The sequence below is a fragment of the Paralichthys olivaceus genome, chromosome 16, assembly GCF_024713975.1.
Source record: "Paralichthys olivaceus isolate ysfri-2021 chromosome 16, ASM2471397v2, whole genome shotgun sequence".
Lineage (NCBI taxonomy): Eukaryota > Metazoa > Chordata > Actinopteri > Pleuronectiformes > Paralichthyidae > Paralichthys > Paralichthys olivaceus.
The window spans coordinates 19,778,424-19,802,766 of record NC_091108.1 but is presented as its reverse complement, the minus strand read 5'-3'; the positions used below and the strand labels follow the sequence as shown (position 1 = coordinate 19,802,766).

At 40.3% G+C, this 24,343-nt stretch overlaps 1 protein-coding gene across 12 annotated transcripts in view; it reads left to right on the top strand.

Moving 5' to 3' along the window:
* The first annotated feature begins 259 nt into the window (after positions 1-259).
* The window catches only part of astn1 (astrotactin 1), a 389,228-nt gene continuing 365,144 nt past the window's right edge, over positions 260-24,343 (top strand). For 3 of the 12 annotated variants that reach the window (XM_069511748.1, XM_069511747.1, XM_069511746.1), the window contains exon 1: positions 261-1,059. In XM_069511748.1, the coding sequence (XP_069367849.1) occupies positions 747-1,059 (313 nt within the window). In that variant the 5' untranslated portion in view covers positions 261-746. Of the gene's footprint in view, positions 1,060-24,343 lie in introns of all 12 variants that reach the window. The other 9 variants (XM_069511743.1, XM_069511751.1, XM_069511742.1 and 6 more) reach the window with 4 other exon arrangements.

Genomic DNA, 24,343 nt, shown 5'->3' with positions numbered 1-24,343 from the left:
CTGAAAAACCTGAGTTGATGCGTTCCAGTTGCACAGGACCAACGTTTACGTTCACGTACAAGCCATTGTTAGCAAAACCAAATCATAATTAGGGTTTACATGGCATTTTGTGCACACTCAAACCATTGTTAGACTTCCACAAACAGAAAATTGGACAGTACCATGTGTACAGATTGGCCATCTTGGATTTTGAAGTCAGGGGTGGTGAGGTTTCTTTTAGCAATTCGTAAATTCCAAGCTCTGAGGTGTAATGGAAGGGCATGATTTCAGACACAGCCTGAAAGCGTTCAGCCAATCACAGAGATCAGGAAGTCTAGTAATGATGCTCAGTGGTGTTATAGATCATATGCAAATGTATATGAGGGGGCTCCATTAAATGACCAGCAGTGATGGTTTTGGTGATGGCCCCTCCAGCCTACAGTGGGTGCATGTCCTGTCTGTAATCTATGCACAGTCATTTGGACGGATCATCAATCAATTACAGTGGAGGGGTCAACAGCATGAAAACACTCAGCAGCCATCACAGCTCATGTTAACATCTCTGTGGTCGATGCTGTGTGAGGAAACACGAGGCGTTTTGTTTCCCAAACACACACACACACACACACACACACACACACACACACACACACACACACACACCCCTCTCACCCTCGCTCACTGAGCTGCTCTCTCATCCGCCGGCCTGAGACGCTGCTCGGCGAATCAAGCAGCGCGGAGGGGAAGAGGAACGCGGAGCGACGGAGATGGCGAGCATCACCAACATGAGGCAGAGACCGCAGATGCTGCTGCCGGGGCTGCTGTGGCTGCTCCTGGCCGTCCACACGGCCAGCGTCCGGTGTCTGAACGGCGACGAGGACCAGAACCAGGACACCGAGTGCAAGATGAAGAGCGTGACCGTGTCGGCGCTGCCTTTCCTGCGGGAGAACGACCTGAGCATCATGCACAGTCCGTCGGCCTCCGAGCCCAAGCTGCTGTTCTCCGTGAGGAACGATTTTCCCGGGGACGTCGTGGTGGTGGACGACCTGGAGAACACCGAGCTGCCCTTCTTCGTGCTGGGTGAGTGTTTGAGTCCCGACCGGGTCTGAGCGGCTCCTTAGCCGCACATCAGGCGCATCACAGCCGCCTCACTTGTTCTGATCACACCGGAGCGTCTATTAGCTGAGGCCTGGCTACACACCATGATTTCATTGTTTTTAAAAACACCAGCGCCTCGGTAACAACCGCAGCACACAACCTGAGCAACACAACGAGCCGCTGTCATGTGTCATCGCATATAAATATGTGTTTTATGTCGGTAAGCTGTTGATAATTAGCTTAGCTCCTCTCACTCCTGACACTGTGGCTAAATCAACACTGTTTATTATTGCAAAAATAGGCCGCATAGCATCCTAATGCTAACAAACCTGCAGCGTATTGTTTTCTATTGAATTAAATAAAGTGATAAATCTATTTTCTGGACTGGCATGTTGTGTTTTACGACTAGCATACACCCGTGTGGAAGGACATGTGAAGGAATATACTTGCTGGTTCAGAGTAGCAACCAAACTCCTCTCACTTTTCTCCAACTTTTAGCCTCACGTCCTGCTGCTGCTGCGGTTGTTGTTGTGCGCTGCTTTATCCTGTGTGTTTTTTACATCTGATCCAAACGGCCACGCTTTAATCCCCCTGTCAGTTCTCCTGCTTGATTAAATCAGCTTTACTCTGAAGTGTCAGGACGTGAGGCTCGTGTGAGTTCGGCTCGAAGTGACGCGCTTTGCATTGTGGAAGTTTGGCTGGCATCTGTCCATGGTGCTGGACGTCCTCAGGAGGAGTTCCTGCAGGAGCTGCCTCGGTTGTTGTGAGAGCGCTGAGACACCGAGCAGCTCTGTGAGTTTGTCTCCAGTGCCACATCGACGGTCAGCGTTGGGACTCTGTTGTTGTGTGCGAGGGTGTGGGAGTCATGTTTGTAGCTCTGGGCTCTGTTTCTGCAATTGTTTTCTGTTCTGTTGAGCCTGGGCAGCAATCGGCATGGGATCTGTTTGAGAGTAGGACTGGTTTTTGTCCTTGTAGTAGAATAACCACTTTGACGTGTCCCTTTTAGCATTCTCAGTTGTAGTAGCTTTCATTTAGAGTTTGCACCGAGTGGCTGAATGTTGTCACATACAAAAGATAAACAGTGTATACATTGAGGCTCTGGATTGAGAGGAAAGATCCCAACTTGGCTTCAAGATGATAGGGACGTGCACCCAGGTCTGATCAGTCTTGTGATTATTAGGCCGAAACACATGATGACGCTAAGGTACACAACTGAAGACATGTCCCTAACATCCCCTGGTGGTTACAAACATCTGATAACATCAACTGGTGGAAATTAGTAGAACATACAAGGGATATTCTCCATCTTGTCCTATGTTCTAAAAGGGGACATTGTTCAGTTTAAAAAGGCATTGAGGTAATGATGTCTTATCTCCTGAGCAGCCACATGGCTTTCATAGTACTGCCATACAAGCAAGTAGCCCGTCAGATTTACCTTTAGCCTCAAGTTCGGTATGCGTCATTGATTAAAAGGCCAAAACACTTGATGACGCTAAGGAATACAACTGAGGTTATGTCCCTGACATCTGCTGGTGGCTGCTAACACCTGCTAGCATCTTGGTAATTTAAAATTGTGCAGAAGACCTTCAAACGTACAAGGGACATCCACCATATTGTCCTGTATTCTAAAAAAATCCTTCAGATTCAGAAATAATAACACTCAACTGCTAACATTATTCAATCTGCTGCTTCTATGCAATGGACTGCACACAGGCTTACAGGGCAGGAGAAGTGGGTAAGATACAAAAATGTCTCTCTTTGGAAATAAACTGATTACATGTGCAACTCTTGAACTACTAGACCACAGCACGTTCACAGTAATCACAAGTATTCCTTTGTTTAATTTGCATATCTTCAAATCAGTAGCATTCAGGGCTTTATTCATCTTTACCAGCTACAACACATGACACCTTAAATACTCCAACAGCATAACTTTAGAGAATGTATACAGTATATGTGAAGAGAAAATTGAAAACATTATGAAGCATCGCTTGAACTAATTCAAGTTGTGAGAAAGCCATATGAGTGTTGTTTGAAAGTTTTCTGTGTTATTATCAATTTAATACCTCTGTTTGTATATTGTATAAATATCCCTAACTGTTTTTAAGTACATTATTCTAAAGTATATATAGCACAAATATTGACAAGTTGCTGATTTAGCTCAAGCATTTGGATTGAGGAATTAAAATAGAGGAACAAACACAACAAAGAATTTGAACAAGCGTTACATTTACAGCTATTAACTTAGTAATGATTTCAGTATTATCAGCAAAACTGCAGTTTTTTATTTCTCTCTGAGCTGTTAGAAAATAGTGAAAAATGACTATCACACTCTATTACGAGCTTCATATTGTTTTTTTATATCGAAAAATCAAACATGTTCACTTGAACATAATGTAAAACATAGATGCAACAATGATTTTCATTATGTCGAAAGTTATTTCTTGATCAAAAACAATAACTGATGAATAATTAAGAAAAAAAGGACGTGTCTGCAACATTTTTCTTAAATCCAGAGTGCTTGTTTTTGAAATTTGCCATGTTCATCTGACCAACAGTCAAAAATCTGAAGATAATTAATTTGCTGTCACATTAAAAATCCAAAAGTAGCATTGTTCAAAAATAAGAACCTGGAACCAAAGAATATTCAGCATTTCTGCTTGAAAAATTAATCTTTTCCCGTCAATTCACTAATTATTGGACAGATCATTGCAGCTTTAGCTAAATAAATTAAACAATAATCAACCAACAAAATAATAACTCATTTTCTGAATCATTACTAATCTACTAGAATTCCAGCTGTCAATAAATGAAACGTTTTCCTACTTGATGCTGCTGAAAGTTTAGTTTTGTGTAGTTAGTGGTCTAAAAGTATAAATGTTCCATACCCAGTCCTGAAAAAAATGTCAGATTAAAATCAGGCAGGGCAACGGAGGATTAAATATAAGTGTTCTGGAGTTTTTTAACAGTGGAGAAGTAAAACTTACTCAGTGCCTTGAGATTGTGAATTACTGTTCTTTTACTTTGACCCGGCAGTAGTTGTGCAGTGCTCTGGAGACCCAGCGTCACAATAGATTGAGTCAACTGTATTTTTCAGTACCTCAGCACCATAATACTGTGTATACTATGACAATATCATTTCTATGTCTATTTTAATTAACAGACATATGGATACTGGGAATAGCCCTGTAAAGGTCCCTAATGAAGTTTGCAGAGTGTTTACACCATGAGACCAGGGTGTCTCTTTGAATAGTTAGAATAGTTCATTTAAGGGCCTAATTTCGACAGCAGTTAATTTGTTACGGAGTGGAGGGAAATAAGTGAAGGCAAATGCACGGCACAATAGATATCTCAGGACCGGTGGTGCATATTAATGAGTCTGAACTTGTGTCTGACATTTTCTTGCGTATGCATTCTGCTGCAGAAAACTTTTAATGAAGACTCGCACTGGGGAGCCCGACACAAATTCACATTGGTGGTGCAACCAGTTTCCCTCCAACCCAAATATAAACCCCAGAGCAGCTGCAGCTTCTTATTTAATTATTTGTTCTTTTTTTTTTTTCCTTTTGTTCATTACTTGATTTCCTTTGGTGTTTTAACAAAAGCTTCTTTGTGAAAGTAAAGGGTCCCAGCTTTGAATTACAAAACCAGAACTTTTGTGTTGATGTCTTCTCAGGAAAATAAAAGACATTTACATTAACACAGTTTGGCTGTTTTGATGAGATGCAGTAATTATATTTATACCAGCATTCCAGCAGCACTGTGATAAGGTGCCTGCTGAATGTTGCTTGTGTAAGCTCATTACTCTTATGAGGTTTTGGTGTCAAGGATCCACTTGACCACTTTATGGTTGTTTGAATCTGACATATCATCTTTATGATTAGTGACTCCAATCAGCGTGGTTTATTGTCCCTTCACTACAGTACATGGTGTGCAGGACATACAGGACAGGTGCCAGAGTCTCTGCTTCTCTGTGCAAACACACAGTAAAGGCCAACCAAGCATCAATAAAAACATTAGAGGGGTAATACACACCATGCACAAACACTGCATGCACCTCAGTCAGGCAATGCTACTTTCTACCATAGGATACCATTTAACAACGACACGACTTATACCATGATGAATATACTTTCACTTTCAGTGCCAAAAGTTCATCATAGAAGATAACCTTCAAAGTAATATTCCCATTTAACTCACACACACACACACACACACACACACACACACACATGTATCTTCATGAGGTTAACTGACATTTTTCAAGTGTAAGTGAATCAGTGGATACATTCCCTCCTTCAGAACTGTAGCTCATTTTGTTTCGAATTGATTAAACCAAATATTATTATTAAGTGCAAACCCGAGTGCACAAAATATTGCGCAATGTGATTTACAAAGCCTGAAAATAATTGTGTTGGTTTTGATTGTGCCTATATTTAATACATTTGAAAGGTAGGTGCTAATTGACACAGAGTTATGCACAGATGGCTGCAGGTATTGTGGTGAGGAGGAGACAGCATAGAAGAAGACAGCCCCCCAGCTGTTTTATGTGCCGAAGTTTTATCATGAGGTATTTTTTCTTTTGTTCTTCTTCTTATGTCCTGCCATCTCTCAATATCATCGGTTGTTCTTTGTAATGCACACGCAATTTAGCACTGTCCATCAGACCCATACTGTTTTTACACAGTGATTTTAAAAATATTGCCATTTAACAGAAAATAATTTTCCTCGAACCTGCCTTATCTAACTTTACATTTCCCACCTTTTTAGAGATGTGATCAGGGCAACCAGCGTAATAATTCTATTATTATTATCCTTAATGCTTTTAGGATTCAGGCCTGAAACACACCATACAACGTATTGGACAAGCTAATTCAGCTAACTGAATAGGAATTTGATAACCAACCAAACCTATTTGGTTATATTATACAACACATGTGTTGTGTGTGCAGATATATATGTATACTGTATATCCCCACTGAAGTACACTGTATGTGACATAAGTAAAGCCACCTTTCAAGCCTACAGGTCAGATAGTGACACCACTTCAATAAGTTATACTAAACAATGCTGCAGTACCATGCTGCAGCTTGTCACACAGTCTCCCTCTGACCAGCAGCTGTGTCCTGCTGGTGGATGCAGTCCCCCATCCCCCTCAGTGTCTCATCAGATCATCTTATCACGAGCCAACCCTCTGTAATTATCGGAGCTTTTGAAGACCCCACAAAGGTAGAGACGAGAAACTTTAAGGGACAGTCTCAAAGCTTTGTGGCTCATTTTTGGAACAGAAAAAAATGAATCTTGTGTTGAGGCCTGCATTTGAAATAAAAGCATCAGCTTTTAAATGCACTCTTGTGTGCGATAGTTTGGGTGCAATTTATATCCACTTTTACAATGGCTCATATTTGTCTTGCCAAATTGCCTCCCTGTGTAAGCATCTATGAAGCAATTTGAAAAGAGGGGATTCTGTGACTGACAGTAAATTTCGGCTGCAGGACTGCAGCCACTCGTTAGTGTCAGAGAAAACCGGATATGCTGTTAGAAATTTACCCTTTTGGTGTTGTGTGATAAATTGTGTGGGAGGTGAGGTAATAAAGTTGCCCTCTGGGAGAGACTCAAACTGTATTTGCTCTGGCAGTGATTTGCACATCTGGGCCAGAGGCTTGGAGGGAAGTCAGCGCTTAACTGCTGCCCATTCAAGCTTCCTCAGCTTTCTGGAACAATAATTTGGCTGGTTCAACTCAGGTCCATGCCACAGAAAGTTTTATATTGCTGCCAGTGAAATGGGCACTAAACCCCAGTGGTGCTTGTGCTTTACACGAGTCCTGAGTGCAGTATGTCCTTCCTAAATCTTCTTGTCAGATTTACAAAGCTGACAGGACATCCGCTGCTGCAAGTAGTTTCACCTTGTTGTTGTTATTGGCTTGCAGTGAACATCTAATCCAACCCGCCTGTAATGTGGATAAAAATATATTAGCTCCTCATGTGATGACATTGTTCTATGATGATGTTGTCAAGTAAAATATGCGTCCTGACAAACCTAAATTATGCTTTTGCTACAACTGCACTTATTCTTATTGTTTGTTTATTTGTAGTTTTTGATATTTTAGCAATAATTGAGCCATTGAGCCTTTTAATTGTTGAAACTTTGTGAAAAATGTCATAGTTTTAGTTTCTCAGTGTCCAAAAAAGGATACTGTAAAAGTTTACAGGGCTATTCTAACTACTTTCTCACTTTTTGACAGTTGTTATTGGAAAAAACTTCTCCCTGTTGGAAAATAGCATGATGCAATCAAAACCTGTTTTCAGACACTCTGCAGAAAGTCTGGACCCAATTGTTCAGACATTTCTAGAGTTTCCCATATGAACATCACAGCAGGAGGTTCTCTGCTCAGACACGATCGCACCAACACAGAAATCTCCAGAGGATTCAGGTGAGAGGTGTAGCAGCAGACAGAGGCCGGACCTAAACTATTAATTCTAACATGCGTTTGTTTACAGCTTTCTTACCATCTTCGTCTGTGTCTTCATTGTGTATGGCTCCTCCTTTTCATCTTGAGATATTTGTATCCTTCATGTTTTTTCATTTTTGCATCTGTCACGTGTTCAAAACATCATCAACACACCGACTAGCTCGCTTTGTTTCCTCTGGATGATCTCATGCTGTGTTCTAACATTGGACATCATTTGGACATTCTCCAGAATTTTTACTAATGGACTTGTCACTCAGAATATTTGCATTCTCACATATAGCCTCTATATCAGCAGATCCTCTGGAGTTCATTGCATGGCTGAAAGCAACTGTGTGGACTGTATAACCTAGAAAATCACTCACACTCGTGTGGTGTTTTTATTAAACGTCATAAAGAGTCTACCATCTATCTGTTTTTAAATATCTTAATTATACAAAACAAACTTTTGCCTGGTATAAATTCTACATTCACTGACTGTACTTGTTGAGAGTTGTTTTAGTTGACTGAGAGTTCAGATTAGAAATTGAGAAAATAATTTGCTCAACTGCATAACTCTGCATTTAAAATCAATTAAAGATTCTGGCATGTATGCAAGGTTTTTTGAGTTTTATATATGTATATATGTTATGTTATAAACAAAGAACAGCAAAGATCCTTACATTTGTGAATACAGGGCTTTAGCTTTTCTGTCATTTAAAAAACATATTAATTGACTTTCATAACATCTGCTCTATCAATGGTTGATAGCAGATTAAGGACTTCAACAACACATAATGTTTTCCCACAGTCAAGCATGTTGATGGATAGAGAAACCAGTCATTAATTTAAAAGCATTATGAGTTTCACTTTGAATGACAATGTTCATCACAACAGCATCAGCATGAAGCCTCCTCCACACTCTGCCTTTCCTGCCTTAATGAATACTAACCAGATGCTCTCTGGCCTCTTGCTGAACCAAATACCATCATAGAAAAGAATGTTGTGTACTGCTTTTTAACTTCTTGTGCAGTTGTACGCATTACTTTGAATTTCCCAATGTGAAAACAAGCTTTACTCACAAACAGTATAACACTACTGCAGTAGCTGTAATCCATACCAGGCTTATTCATCACAATCCCCTTAACCCATATTCTGTTGAAGCTTTGCTCTGTGAAAACAAATTTAAGACAGCCTTTATGCTGCGGTTCTGTAGGAGATTTTGGGTGGAAACTTATTATCAAGAATTGTTGGGAGGAATTCCACAATTCTCTAAGACAGTTTCTACTTTCGAGAAGAAATTTCAGCATGGGGTGGGACCCTGGTGTGAATTCAGAACCAAGGTTTGAGTTGAATTCCCCGAAACAATGAAAACTGGAAAACATATCTTCCTGTAATGAGACATATTCATGACGTCTGGAGGAAACGATCACTGTATCTGTCGGGTTTCAGAAACTGGTTGGTGAGCGCACAGCTCCTTTACTAAAGGTTATGACCAGCCCATGAACAGTTCACTGGTCAGCGTGTCTTGCGTAGAGGAACAATTGTGTTCACAAGCAGGGTTTTATTTTTGGCCACCAGCAAAAATACTTTATTCAAAACATTTCTTGGTGAGTTTAATGAATGCAGCAACATCACCAGAGACAAAGTCAGAGAACATCAGTGATGTTAATATTTATACTAATACATTTTATTTATAGGCGCCTTTCGCAGCATTCACGGTCACCTTACAAGGCATAAACAAAAACAGAACATAAAAAGCCATGTAACGAAAAGATCAATCAAATAAACAGTGAATAAAACATTATGTAGGTTGGCCAAATGGAAAAGAATCAGACTGTATATGCCAGTTTTAAAAGATGTGTTTTGAGAGAGTGTCAATGTCTGGTGGGAGGGAGTTCCAGAGGTCAGGAGCAGAGCGGCTGAAGGCTCTAGATCCCATGGTGGTCAAGCGGGCAGGTGGTACAGTGAGGTGGATGGAAGAAGAAGCCTTGAGAGTGCGGGAGGGTGTGTCGAGTTTGGAAAGGTACAGAGGAGTGAGATTATGGCAGAATCTTAAAAACAAGGCAGTATTGGACCAAGAGCCAATAAAGCTGCTGAAGGACAGGAGTGATGTGATTAACGGAGGGGGTTCTGGTAATGATGCGAACAGCAGAGTCCTGAAGTAGTTAAAGTTTATGAAGGAATTTGTGAGGGAGACCAAAAAGAAGGGAGGTACAGTAATAGATACGAGATGTAACCAGGGTGTGAATGAGAATGGCGTTGCCGTTGGGTGTGAGGGACAGGCAGAGGCGATTAATGTTACGTGATGGAAGTATGCGGACCGAGCAACATAATTGATGTGAGCTTGGAAAGATGGCGTGCTGTCAAGGATGACTCCCAGACTCTTAACCTGGGGGGAGGGAGAAACTAAGGAACTATCAATGGTGTCGTGCTTATTCTACCTTAAGCGTGACAATATTAAATCGTGTGCTTTTGGGCATTCATTAAATTTGGCTATCAGAAAAATATTAAATATTAGGGTTAGAAAGGTTAGATAAGTTAGTTAAATAGTAACTTTAATTGACTAAAGCTACCTCAGGGCACCAATATTCAAAGGAAGGGTAAAGGTAGACAATTTATTGATTAAGTCTCCTGAAAGTACAAACTATCAAAATGACCACGCCAATAGCATATTTGAAGTATATGGAGTTCTTCACAGTGTAGAGGTTGGCAAAAGTCACACTTATGCAACATTAATGAAGATAAGATGTGCGTTTATGAAAAACATTTATTATGAAATTAATAAAGTAGTATAATAATAGTAGAAACACACAAACTAACTAAAGGTTTACTTATTATATACAGATGTGCAGATGTGTATGTGAGGATGCATTTGTGTAAGTGAGCGTGCTTTCAAAATGGCAGCTGGTCACGATGAAACAAAAGAGCACATGGAATGGTTACATCATCTGGTTGATGTCACACGTATGTGTTGAGTTTGGGGAGATGTGTGTGTGTGTGAGGTGTTGGTGCCAGGATGGAGAAAGTAGTTAGTTGCATGCAGTGAAGAGCATAACAGAACTAACATTAGCTTTCAAATAATGAATTACCACAATATCACAGCAACACAAATCAAACTTAGAAACATCACATCAGATAGAATTAAAGTCCTTTGCTTAGCCTAGTGTCATTACAAAACCCAGTTGTGTTACCAGTTCATGAAAAGAGGGAGACGTCCTTTTGGAGGTGCTGTTTGACGTCCAGTGAGGTGGTCTTGCTGGTTTGTGGCTCCTGTTGTTCATCCGCTGGTCCGACCTTGTGTCGTGGCCAGTTGTGCTGAAGTTAGGCAGGCTCTAACTTCACCTCTCCTCCAGGAGACGTGAGCTTGGTTAGGGTGCAGTTCTACTGACCTCCGGGGGGGAGATCAGTAGAAAAGAAAAAGAAGAGAGGGGAGGCTCTGCTTTTATTGGCCTTGTGACCTCATGGGTCATGGAGCACACAGTGACCAATATTGGTTGAGAGTTGAGCCAGGAGCGGTTTTAACACCTGTGGGAAGATGAAGCACCCTGAGTTCTGGAAGCTCTACTTTGTCTCCAGAACAAAGAAGACATGTGGTCAGGCTTTTGGCGACAAATGTAGGCCCAGGTATTGTTCACAAATAGTAGGTCCCAACAATGGTGAAGGAGAAACTGTGTGATTTTGTTATGGTGGATCTGGGGCCAATAATGAGAGACTCAGTTTTATCACTGTTGAGTTAGAGAAAGTTGCAGGAAAACCAGGATTTTATTTCCTGGAGGCAATCAGTGAGGGTAGGCAGGAGGATGGAGATAGGTTTGTTGGACAGGTAGAGATGGGTGTCATCAGCATAGCAATGGAAATTGATGTCAAATTTATTGAAGATAGCCAAGAGGAAGTAAATAGATGATGAAACCAGACTGAAATCATTCAAAAAAGTTTATAGTTGGATAAGTGAGCATGGAGCATGTTATCATATTTAGCAATGGCCAAAAACTACACAAATTGCAAGGTTCTGGTTTTGAACGGGACCTGAAAACAGAGTGAGAGAGGGATTGGTGTGAATGATAAGAGCTTTTAATGTTGAGCGGAGGGAGGCAGATGACAGGTTGGTGGCTGGCTGAGGGTGTGCATGAGATCCAGTGAGCTGGACATGAGGCAGGCGAGTTGGCTCCGGCGATCCTGAAGCAAAGGAGAAGAATAACGTGAGATGATTCACAAGAAGCATACGAATAAACTTTTCACTCGTAGTTCAAAGCGGCCAAGAGAGTCTGGCGATGAGTGGAGAGGAGACCGGGGTTCTTGTAGAGCAGATGATTAGGCGATTGTGACCAGGAGTGGAAGTAGCGTCAGGTGCCAGGAGCGGAGACTGTGCGGAGGAACACAGAAAATAGGAAAAACAACCTGAGCTGTGACAAAAATAAGACTCAGCTTGTTAAATATATTGCTTTAGTGTTGGGGAAATGAGGATAGTAAAGAGATCATTGTTATTTTATTAATCACACTCTATTTTGACAAGAGTAGTAAAAAAAACCCCCAAAAAGGTTTAAAAATAAAGTTAATGTTTTTCCAGCTTCTCAAACGGGAGGATATCAGTTCTTCTGTTTTATGGACATTGAAAGCAGAATGTGTGTTTGATTTGGAATGGTGGTCAGACAAAACAAGACACCTTGCAACAACAAATTAGACATGGCACCATTGCAAATAACATTTGTTTGGCTGGATGGATAAAAATTGCTGAAAAGAAGACAGGCCTCTTGTTCTCATTTTATTTATTTTGTCTGTGGTGTTGGGAGTATGGTTCACAGGATCTGTAGCCATTATACCAGTCCAGTCCAGACAACACTGCCAATCTTGTTAGCTGTGACCTACAAGTTGTTATAGCCGCTATTTGTTTCTTTTTTGTTACGATGGCACCATATGTATTAGCAGTTCCTGTTTGTGTTTAAGCACTGGTGTACAGACAACTATTACTGATTCGCTTTGAAAACTTAAAACACAATGATTCTCGAATAAGTTCTAGAGTTATAAAGAGGGTTTTTTCCCCCTGAAGATGTCTAAGTGAATTTATGGAAATGCATTCGCCATGGACATCTGTGATAATGATAGCCTCAGGAATGTATCAGTCACGCTAAATCTAAAAATGTGCATCAAGTCTGAATGTTCAGATTTGACTGAGTTATAACTCAGAGAAGTAATAACGTAACGACATTCAATGCAAATTGTGGCAATCATCCACCAACAGAGTTTTTATGTATCTTAATTGGCTCGTGAGCTTGAGGTGCGTGTCACAGCCGTCGCCGCAGCTCCAACTGCTGTGCTGAGAAGTGGGCTGAAAACAGGCCAAAACTACAATAACTAATGTCCTATTCTTTTTTTAACGCAGAGTCTGTCCCTTTCACCTCATGCAGTATCTTTAGCTGTGTCTCAATCGGGGGGGCGCATCCCTTCTGAAGCCGCATTTATAGACCAATTACATCACAGCGGCGTAACTAGGCTGTCCCAATTCCAATTCTCAGCCAAATGCGTCAAATGTGTCCTTCAACCCCCTAGCAACGGAGACTCCACCGGTAGGATTCTTCCTGGGCCAACATATCCCATGATGCAGTGCGCTTCAGTGACAAACTGTCTTTCAAGGAGATACTGGTGGCAAAAAGATAGACGAAAACATCAGGGTAATTTATTTTGAAATGTAAGTCCTCAACCGAACAGCTAATGGTACACATGTTAAAAAAACACCTTTTCAAATTTTTAAATCATCCCAAGAACATGTACGTCCGAAGCTTTGTTGCTAGGTGGTGACTGTAAGGGCAGGACAAGCTGGTGACGCAATAGGAAGACCAGACTGTCTCATTTTGGTTCAGCCGACTGCCATCTGTCGCCGACGTCTGACCGGGACTTCTGCAGGATGCAGCAGCCGAATTGAGACATAGCTTTTGGCTCTCCCCCTGCACCTCTACAACTCCAGTGTCGCTGTTTTCCTGTGACCTCCGACACACGTGATGTGCATATAATTGAAAGTCAGTCTTTGCCATGTTGCATTTCACTACATTAGGGTGTACTTTCACATTTTCAAGTTTGAACAAATTCAAAGTGGCACAAAAATCATTCAAACTAATTTGAACACAATCCATATAATGTATTTAAAATCCATATGCACACCCCCCCCCCACCCACCTCCAACTGGTGATGAATTTTTTAAATATCCTCGGCTGGAGCACAAGGCAAACCACTTGAAACGGTTTGATGTGCATGTAGACTAAATTTTGAATTAAAACCGGTCTTTACCATTTCAGATTTTATTTCCACGTTTGAAGCATTGCTCAGATTTTAAATAGAAAGTGACAGCCATACAAGACATCCAGAATAATACTGACAGTGGATGTTAGAACTTTGATATAAAACATGGTTTTGTAAGACATGGGAAAAGTGTGTGATGCTGGAAGAAAATCTGGTCTCAGAAAATCCTTATATATTCAAATTCAAATTCTGAAATTCTGTCAAGTAATGTATTGTTTTCTGCACTGAAACACCAAATGTTGCCTGATGTTATTAAAAATAGATAATATCGTACAACAATATTGTCAAACCAAGAAGGTGGGACCTCCATTACTAGTCGCTGAAATAACACCAGTCATCAGATGCAAAAGAAATACTCATACTCATTGTGTTGTTTTCTTTATAAACCTACCTTTTCCATATTTTCAATTGGATAGCTGAATAATTTGAAATCTGGAAATGAGTGTATTCAGCTAAAAACAATATCAATCCCTGCTGTGGAGTGAGGTAGAGAAGGTCCAAGCTGTCAGCGACTAAGTTACTTTTACATTAATGTCTCAAATTCATTTCTTGATGTCAGAATGATAAATGTAGCACTGTGGGGCCATGGTGACATTACAGGAAGTCAAACCTGCATTGAATGAAAAGGTTTGCATAAAGGTCCCATTAACTTTTGTTATAATTCTGCTGACTGCAGCCCTTGCATTCACAATGAGGAAACACAAAGGGATTAAGTTTGTGATTTTAATAATCGCTATGTGTCCACTTTGCTGAATTACTGCAAACACCAAATCCAATCCAATCCCCTATTATAATACCGAGAGTTTAACATGTACTTAAAAGCACACGCTCACTTAAAAGTTGATTACAGCGTCTCATTTACTGATCAGCACATTCTGTAATGTTGGGTCATTAAGGACGTTGGTAGTTGAAGGGTTGGAGACGTTTAACCTGGACATTGCAGGTGCTCATTAGCAGGCTGGTCAACAAACTGCTGTTTCAAGTGTTTACAGCTTTAAACGAGCCTATGTAACTGAGTAGTAGAACAACAGTGCACAGATGTCATCTATTTGAAGCTGTAAGACCAACAAGGGATCGAACGTGAGTGAAAGCTAATCAGCAGTTGAGCTGTAGTTGTTCATTCCCTCTGCTTGGACCAGCTCAGTTACTTCACGTGTTTTGGTTATTTTCATCTCTCATTAGGTGCATTAACATTTGAAATTTACACAAAATCCCTCATGTTTGTGGTTGCGACCTGGTAGCCAATTGGTTAGGGTGCATAACAAATGGGTACAATTACCATAAACTGTGAGTCCGCAGACCTTGATGTTTGTTACTGTGTCACGTTGGCATAAACGTATAAGAAACTTGTATATGCCCGTCAAAAATATGCCTTTTTATGTGATAAAGGCAACAATATTAGACTGTGCTCAGATTCTTAACAAGCATGCTCTCAAGTTGTGAAACGATCCCAATTTTACTCGATACACAAATAATTTCCGGTAACAACACGTTGCAAATTCTGGTTAGTATTTCAAATTTTAATTTTTGTTACAGCTGTACTCAACAGATGTCTGTGCTAAACTTTCCGTCTTTCTCCAACTTCGATTGACTCATACCTATCATGTCTTGCAATGCACAGTGTTTTTCAACGCATTAAATAAAACATAAAGATTATTCATATATTTTACCTTTTCAATTCCACTGTTGGCAGATGTAGAGAATTGCTGGACATTACGTTCTGAGTTCTCTTACCTCTTTGCATCACGACTGCCCGATCCCAATATCCTGTCTGCGTCCTCATCTAGAACTTCTGTTGGGATTATTAAACCTTTCTTCCTTTATTTGTTCGTACTGGAAGCAGGGCTGGCTGTGATAAATGGCATGTCCTTGCCCATTGGAATGGATTTTGACTCTCCAGAGTTGATCCCTTGAGCCCTCACAGATCTAAAGCGGCTCTGACCCTGCTCCAGCCTGTGCAGGCCAATTGTCTGTAAAACATGAGGGCCCCTGCTGCTCTGTTTGGAAATAAACCCAGCATGATGTGATTTTTAAATAGCGTGCCGTGAGGTATAACACAACACCTCAATTTAATCAGAGGTGTAACACAAAAGCTTGCTCGGTGTGTCCGGGAATGTGCTGTTTTTGCCACTTCAGCAGAGGAGTGTTACGATACTGATGAGCCCTACCTTCGACACACAGCTTCACTCGCTCAACATTAGCACCCGTCAGCAAATGCATTCCTCGAGTGTCCGTCTGTGTACACAGTAGCCTTCAGAGTTCGCTATTATACCATTAATTACTCGGCTGTTACTTCGGTAATTACTCTTGACGTGTAACCAATCAGATATTATTCAAAGTGTATTCCGTAATTAAATGAATTTAATATATCAGCAGCATAAAAGGATAAAAATGATCGATTCTGACGATTATGAAAATGCTGAATATCTGATCTGATGATTGACCTGCACATCAGGCATTAGAGAGGTTGACAAACTAAATGTAGCTTATAGCTTTACATCTGGATTTCTATGAGACCCATTTGTGTTTGTTATCATAAAGTTAAAGTAACTTCGGTTTGTGGCACCATTTAACTGAATTGTTTAATTCACATTTTCATTTTACGACAACTTATCTGAATACTTGGTCTTGACTGGCACTCGGGCGTCAATGTTCCCTCCCTTCCAGGACTGCTCATCCTTTCTGGTCCTGTGCCGCGTTTTATCTTATCCAGTTCACCAAAGTTCCCTCTCCTCCAGCTCAGTATGCTCAATGATTTGCGCGGGCGATGTGCTTGATTCACCACAACAGAATCCTCACTTCCTCCAATGCCCTCGTGTTGAGGGTAAATCAGTGATTAATATCAAGCCGAGATCAAGGCAAGCCAAGGACGGAGAACTGGAGGAGAGCACAACAGGAGGAATTAGACCGAAGGAGAGCTGAAAGATGTAGAGAGAGAGAGAGAGAGAGGAAGAGAGACTGTACAGCATACAGCTGCTCGTGGATGGTTGCCATGGCAACATGATCGGGTGCTTAGACAGGAGTTCTAAAGAAAGGTGGCATTTTTATCGCCGCAGCAGGAGAAGACAGGAAGGGAGGAGAGACATTTGAGGCAGCACCTTTACCACCGAACACTCTGAGAATCAGAATAGTGATTACCACCACAGAACATTATGGTATCAGACATCAAATCATCAAATGTTGTTCCGCTCAGGGCCAACTTAATTTCACTTACAGCCTTTCACCTTCATTCCTGCTGTGTTGTTTCTCTCTATAATGTCAGAATGGACTCAGTGCTACAGAAACCATGCTATTACACAAATGGCATCTGCTTTTACGCCTTTTGATTGCCAATAGGATTTCTGTTACTGTTACAATTCTTCAGTTTGAGTTTTTTACGCAATTATATTTAAAAAAAAACTGTATTAGGCTTATATCCAAAAGTTGACTGTAGTTGTTTTTGCAACACAGTCAGCCTTGGTTTCTCTTTTTTAATATTATTATTACAGGGCTGGTTTTTGTACCTAAATACTTAAGTGGAAATCGCCATAATACTTCTGTAGCTCAGTGAAGTCTGCTCATTTTTAGATACTTTTATAATCTATTGTGTGATAACACAATCATTTAATACATATATATAATAATAAAAATAAATAAAATAATCTTTATCATTAATTTGCCAAGTTTATGTGGGCAGACCTCTTGTGTAGTCTGTTCAGACGATATTTTAAATGTATGTCTTTTTTGCATAGACAACAGTTTTATTTTTCCAAAATGTATATATGTATAGAACTATGTTTTGATACCAATATTTTATTAAATCTGAATATAGCGTTTAATCCAACAATTGAATCAGAATCCCTTTATTTTTAGTCTGAATGTTTTTTTTCTGGTAGGTGTCTAAAGTTATTAATAGCAAAAAGCTCAAAGATCTGTACAGTCAACATTATGTGAATGAGAACGGGGGAGCGGCTTTGAGTGGCAGCCTAATTAATTTCCACAACTTGTTGCTACAACCTGAAAATGATGCACACAGCATCAGACATGAAATGTTGATGAAATTGTGTCAGACACATTAAAATAACAAGTGTAGCTTCCTTACTTCAACACCTTAGTTTTCACTTTTCTTACATGCTTCAAATACAGATGTGAAATTCATGAATGACTTCAGGCTTACTCTCCTGAAACTGACGGGAGGTAATCTGATCAGTCATTTCTCCAAGAGTCACCCCCATGCTGTTCACTCATGACTGTAGAGTGGCTTTACACAGGGGTGCTTCTTTCAGCTCACGGAAAGATCCTATTAATGAGTCTATAACTTAGCCCTTACTTTGGATTTAGCTGTTATGGAATCATAAAAAACTGAATCTACCACTGTTGCAATTTATCATTTTAACTAGTAAAAGCAGCAGTGGGCTGATCTGTCTTTGTTTATAAAAAACAAAACAAAGAGTGGTAAATGTGATAAAAGTGAAATAAAAAATTGAACAGGTCATTGGGGGCGTTGATACTAAAACGTAAATAAGGTAAAAAAAAATATCAAACAATATCCATTCCTTAGTTTTACTTTATTTGTATCAATACAAGTAACTGGTTCATAATATTATTGAGATTTACTGATGTGCAAGACCTGAATTCAGCAAAATGTAGACTTTAATCTCACTTTTATCTGACTACCAACTAAATCTGTGAAATATGAAACACGAGCAGACAAACAAGAACTTGAAAATAATCTTGAACTGTGTGAATTATTTCAGTTTTTGATGTTTGACAGTTTTTTCGAAATTCATTGTTATGAACACATTTTATTCAATATCAAAAAATTCAATAACCAGCCCTAGTAATTCATTGTAGAGTATTATAGATTTGTCTACAGCTTAGCAGCACTGCCACTGTGAAAAAAAGGGGGGATATTTCTAATATAAATCTTTTTTCCCAAAAAATTCAGCTTCGTGAGACATGCAAACAAATAAATCAGAGAATGATAACAACATAAAGGCACACTCAAACTCATAGCCAGCTCCCTTGCAGCTTGTTGATATAGTTTTCAAAAATGGCCCTGCTGCCTACGTGTGTTTTATTAGGCTGTCAGGCAGAGGGCAGATCAAGGCAGACAGAAACTGAATCTGTATGCATGCTCACAGAGGCCAGTGGGAGAGGGTTAGGAGCTGGGCAAACAGTCAGACACCGGTGAGAAATATTTTTCATCCTTGTTTTAAGATTAGGGTGTTGTAATTTATGGCGCCCCATGAACACACCACCTCTGAGAGTTCTTAAAGCAAATACATTGAAAGATTGGATGATCTTGTCATTGCGTGCACACACAGGCATGTGGAAATTCACTCACATGGAGAAGAATTGGAAAACAAATTCCCCAGAGAATTTTAGATTTGCTTCCGTTAAAGGAAGCACATGGAGAACTAGTTTCTGGGTTTCCCTCTGTGATGTCCTGATTTCATCATCCTGTAAAAGCAATACGTCTTAATTTGCCACTGTCATCACAGGCTGGCCTCGATCTGTCACTTTCTCCACCTTGAAGAGAGGTCATACAGACAAGAAGGACATCGGTTCAAAGGCAATACAACGTTTTACCTGTCATTCCAGACGCCTGGTTAGTTTTTACTTGATTTAACTCTGTACAGACTGTTTTGATTCTACTTTTGAGTCAAAAGGTGTCTCAACCAAACTGAGATTTAATGTTAAAAACATGCAACAATTAATTTGCAGCTACAGGAGGCATCATATGTTTGTATGTGATATCTGCCTAATATCCAATATCAGACCTGTGTTTTTATTTGATTAACAAATGGATAAACTTCATTCTTTCATTTTACCCATACATTCAAAGTGTAATAAATTACAGGTTTATACATTTTTGAGTCATAGTTTACTTGCTTGATATTTGCAGCTACCTACTGGCACATCTCAGTCTCCCCTTGGCATCTCCTGACCTTGTTATGTCAGTCTCAGTCTGAACCCGGGGAAATATGGTCGCTCAAGATCAATCAGTCAGAATCTAAAATAGGGCAAACAGTTCTCCTGTTGGTTCTCAACACAGTTTTAAAAAAGATAAGTTATGTTTGTCAGAACCTGGGTCATGTGTGAATGTCAAAAATGAGCATTTTTTTCCATGTTGCTGTGGCCTTGATACGTCAGACCAGACATTGTCTTTGACTGAAGTGGAGGTTGAGCTGATTCGTCTGATTCATGGCTTTATCAGGCCAGATTTAGTTTAGCAGTTGTAGTTTTTAATAACAAGAACAGCAATATTGTGTTGAAAACAAATGCAATGGACAATCCTCTCTAAATGTGAACTGACACATTATTGTCAGCCTCTCATTGGGTGAATTGCATTTCGTATATAAACTAATGTCAGTCTTTTATGAAGCTTTTTGGCAGGGCTGTCCTGCACTCTGCCACTGCCAACAACTCATTTTACAAAATGGCCTGCATTCCTAAGTACTCGTACTTTGAACATTATCATTCCCTTTATGTAGCATTGATTGGGACCCTTGCCTAATTGTCAACTAAATGACATAGACTACTTAGGCCATCACATTATCATATGTATTCAGGGTTAACAAATTAACACATGATCAGTCATGCATGAGAGACGTTCTGATAAAGAGCTGTCTCCCTTCTGTTCCCTCATAATCAGATCAACCAGAATTACCGCCTCATGGTTGTATGCCTCCAATCTCCCCTTCTGCTCGAGTCGTGGCTTTGAATAATGTCCAGAAAAGAAAGTGACTTTGCAGAACATTATGATGTCATAATAAAATAGAGCTGTTTCCATTTGAATATTTGAAATTTCATTACCTAATTTTGTTATCCCTTTTTTGCAAGGTCACGATTACCTTTTGACCTTTAACCGGGATGGCGGGATATATGGACAACATGCCCCGGTCCACGGCTGCATAGAAACTAGCTTAAAGGTTATAGCTTATTTGTGCAAGAGCAGTTTGTATATGCTTCAGTTCTTGGCAGGTTGCCTCATGAAAGTCAGTGTATGATAAAAATTGATGGAAACATAGGCAAAATAAGAGGAGACAGTTTTGGAATATTCTTGGAGGGCTCAACCTCAATGTGAGTGAGGCTGAACCAAATAGTTCGCTCCTCTTCTGTTTCCGTCTGTCCTCCCTATTCGATACGCTGTGGCACAAGGTATCAGATAGAAAGTGCTTTGCACCTTTCACGGAAAGCCTCTTTCTTCTCAATTTCTCTCTGTGAAAGCCACTGGAGTAGCAAACAAAAGAGATCAGCAAAAGGGGAATTGCACTCCACATTTTTTTCATTTTGCCAGGTACTACACATTTTCAGTGAGAAGTCATCCCCTAGCTGACTGCGTCATAGGCAGATATAGCATCAGGAAAGTTTAAACCAAGTGGATTAATGGGGAACTATCCTTTACACAATGTCAAGATTGGCCTGAGGCTGGTACTAGGGCTGTGCCAGACAGCTGTAAATGTGGAGGGCATGCCAGTCGTGCCATGTCAGTGAAATATTTACATGGTCGTCAATTCTACATTTGTCAGCGATTGCTCCCTTGGGGAGCTCATCGGCCATAAACCATACAGGTGCTCAAAGTAGAGGCTGTTTATTATTAAATGGACAATGACACGGGGTTTGGGGACAAAGAGTTTAACAGGGTTTTGATTATACACCACAATGAAGTACTGCATTTTCTGCCAAGTTTGCATTTCTTTTCTTAAATTTTTTGTTTGATGACTTCCATACTCATATGCAGTAGATACAAATGTATTTGTTTTGAAAACTATTTAGCAGGATATTGCTACAGCTGATGCTGGTGCTCATACAAATAATACTAATAATAATGATACATTTTATTTGCATAGGGCTTTTAAAATGTACCCAAAGGCACTTACAGTGGTAAATAACAATAACAATGTCACATTATAGCAGTTAAAACACAGATTAAAAGCTGATTTTCAAAAAATGTATTCATGCTGCAAACAGGCAGTTATTATTATGCCAATTAAAGGGACTTTTGTGAAATTTTTATTTTTTAATTCCTGCTGAATGTAAATAAACATATCCTCTGGATTTATTGGATTTAATGGATTTGATAAATGTTTTTCTTTCCTCACTTGACAATTCTTAAAGCTGGAAAAAGACTTCTATTGCTTGATGAGTGTGATCGCCCAGGGAAGAAGCTCTCAAGTTCTCATTAGCACCCGAATGACAGACTGCAGAGAGGGCAGGTCTTATGCAGAGGTCTACCTGCCTGCCGAGATCCACCTGCCAAGTTGAAGAGGAAGCTACTGATGTTGAGCCGAGGTCCAAGGATGGTAAAAACCTTATGGATTCTTTTGACAGACTGCCAGCCCACTGACATGGCAAGCTTCTGCAGTCTGACTATGCCCCCCCCCCCCCCCCCCCCCCCCATTGCTCAAATAGGGGTGTTAGGTTTTGTTGCTGCAACTTTACAATGTCAATTATAACCTTGTCAGGTCATTTTAGGATATTAGGATAATTTATTAAGCTTTTTTTACTTGTTATATTGGTTATTTTTATTTTAGGGATAAACATTGAAATTATTTTATGACTTAAGGAAGAAAAAAAGTTGTTCTTCTTGGTCACCTAATAAGGACGTTTTTAAATCAACTAATTAAAGGCAAATTTTGGGAAAAGCTACAGTTGTAGCTACAGTGGCTGCTTTTCAAGTCTTTTATTTTTGTATTTGCTTCTGCAGTCTCAAATTCAAGGGCATTCTTGGCCAAATTTTTCTTTGGTTACCTGTAACTATCAAGGCTGCAGGAGGAGGTCTTGGCTTTAATCACAGCAAAACATTTTCATTTGGAAACTTAAAGTAGCATCTTTCCTACTGGATGGGGTGTGGTGAGTGCAAAGATCCTGCAGAGGTTTGATCAAAATACTTTTTTACTCGTCCAAATACATTTTGCACTTAAACTAATTTGTGCTTTGAAATCAATCTTATCTTTGGCTCCCCCGAATAAGATTTACAAATTAGGATGATCTTTATCTTCCTCCGAGGCACCTCTGACGAGACCTCCTTTGAGCTCTGCTATCTCCATTCTTTTGTCAGTCCCCTGCTCAAACCAATAGCAGAGCTGCATTCCTCTGATGTCCCAAAATACAAGTTAAGCATCAGCTTTGCATCTTTCTGCGACTTATTCTCACCCAAGTGATCGTGGCAGCCCAAGCAGATGTGTACTCAAAAATATGTTTGTCACATATCACAAATCAAGGGTATAAGCAACGCAAGTCAACATATGCTAAGAGAGCTCAGCAGGCTGCAAGTGGGAGGGCTCCATCTTGTCAAGCATACCCTTCAACTTGCTCACCACTTAGCTGGAAGTGTAACATCACGACCCAGCAGGGAGCTGGTGGTGGCTGTATGTGTGTGTTTTTTTCAGGTATTCCTTAAATAGTGTGTGACATTAAGCTGACGATTAAAGCCCTCAAGGGTGGCAGGTGAGGGAAGCAAGAGACAACCAAGCGAGGTGGCAAATGTATGCTGATGTGAGAGGAGCGGGTGAAGGAGAAAGAGGAAAGTGAAAACTGGAAAAGATTGTGGATAGAAAGACAAGGTCAACCGGACAGATGGCAATGAGTTAGGGAGGGGGGACAGATCTGTGTTGGGAGGGGAATCGGAGATGAGCAGACAGAGCGAGAAGATGAGCCTGTCGATCCGTTTGATAAGTGGCTATAATTGTCAGGGAGTCGTGGGCCCAGGAGCCGCTGCTGATGAAGCTTGGCTTTGTTTGCTCTACAGTAATGCAATTAACTATAAGATACAGTCGTTTTCAGTAACTAAATGCCGAAACATTTCTTATTTACTGCCGCCGTGTCCATGAGCAGAAATACCAAAGCAAAGCATTAAGCAGCTGTCTGCTGGTGAAATGTGTGCACGAAGGCTTCTTGCACTTTGAGAGAAACCATTTGACTGAAGCATTATACTCTCAGCTGCATTGCACAAATTATTTTTGCACTACAAGACTGTGCTGACCTTTCAAAAAGTTGAATGACTGTTTCCTATAGATACACAATGGATGCGCCGCATTTAATCTTGCTGTATTAGCAAGGCCTACCAAGTCAAACTGTCAGAGGCTTGGATGATGTCGGTGCTTTGTGGTGGCCCTGGGCTCATTTCTAATTCTCTCTTAGTTAAGCAGCCTCCTCCTCTTACAGTTTCTGTTCACCTCCGGAGTGATTCTGTGTTTTGATTTGTTCTCTGCAGGCCTCCGCTGGCAGAAGGCATCCATCCCCTCGAGATGGGAAATTCACACCAGCCACCAGCCAAGTGCTGGCACACTTTGGCAGCGGCTGGATTTTTTTTTAAAACTAATTCTCTCTTAATTTCTTCCATCTCCTCTGACAGTAGCCAGTGAGAAAACATCATTAGAATGTTAATCATCTCCCACATGGCTTCATTGAAAGATAAGGATGCAAAGATGGACTGGAAATGATAAATTGTTACAATTAAACAGTGACTTTTGTAAATTGTCCAGAGTACCAGGAGGAGTGTTTTTGGAAAGAAGCATTATCTCACTAGAAAG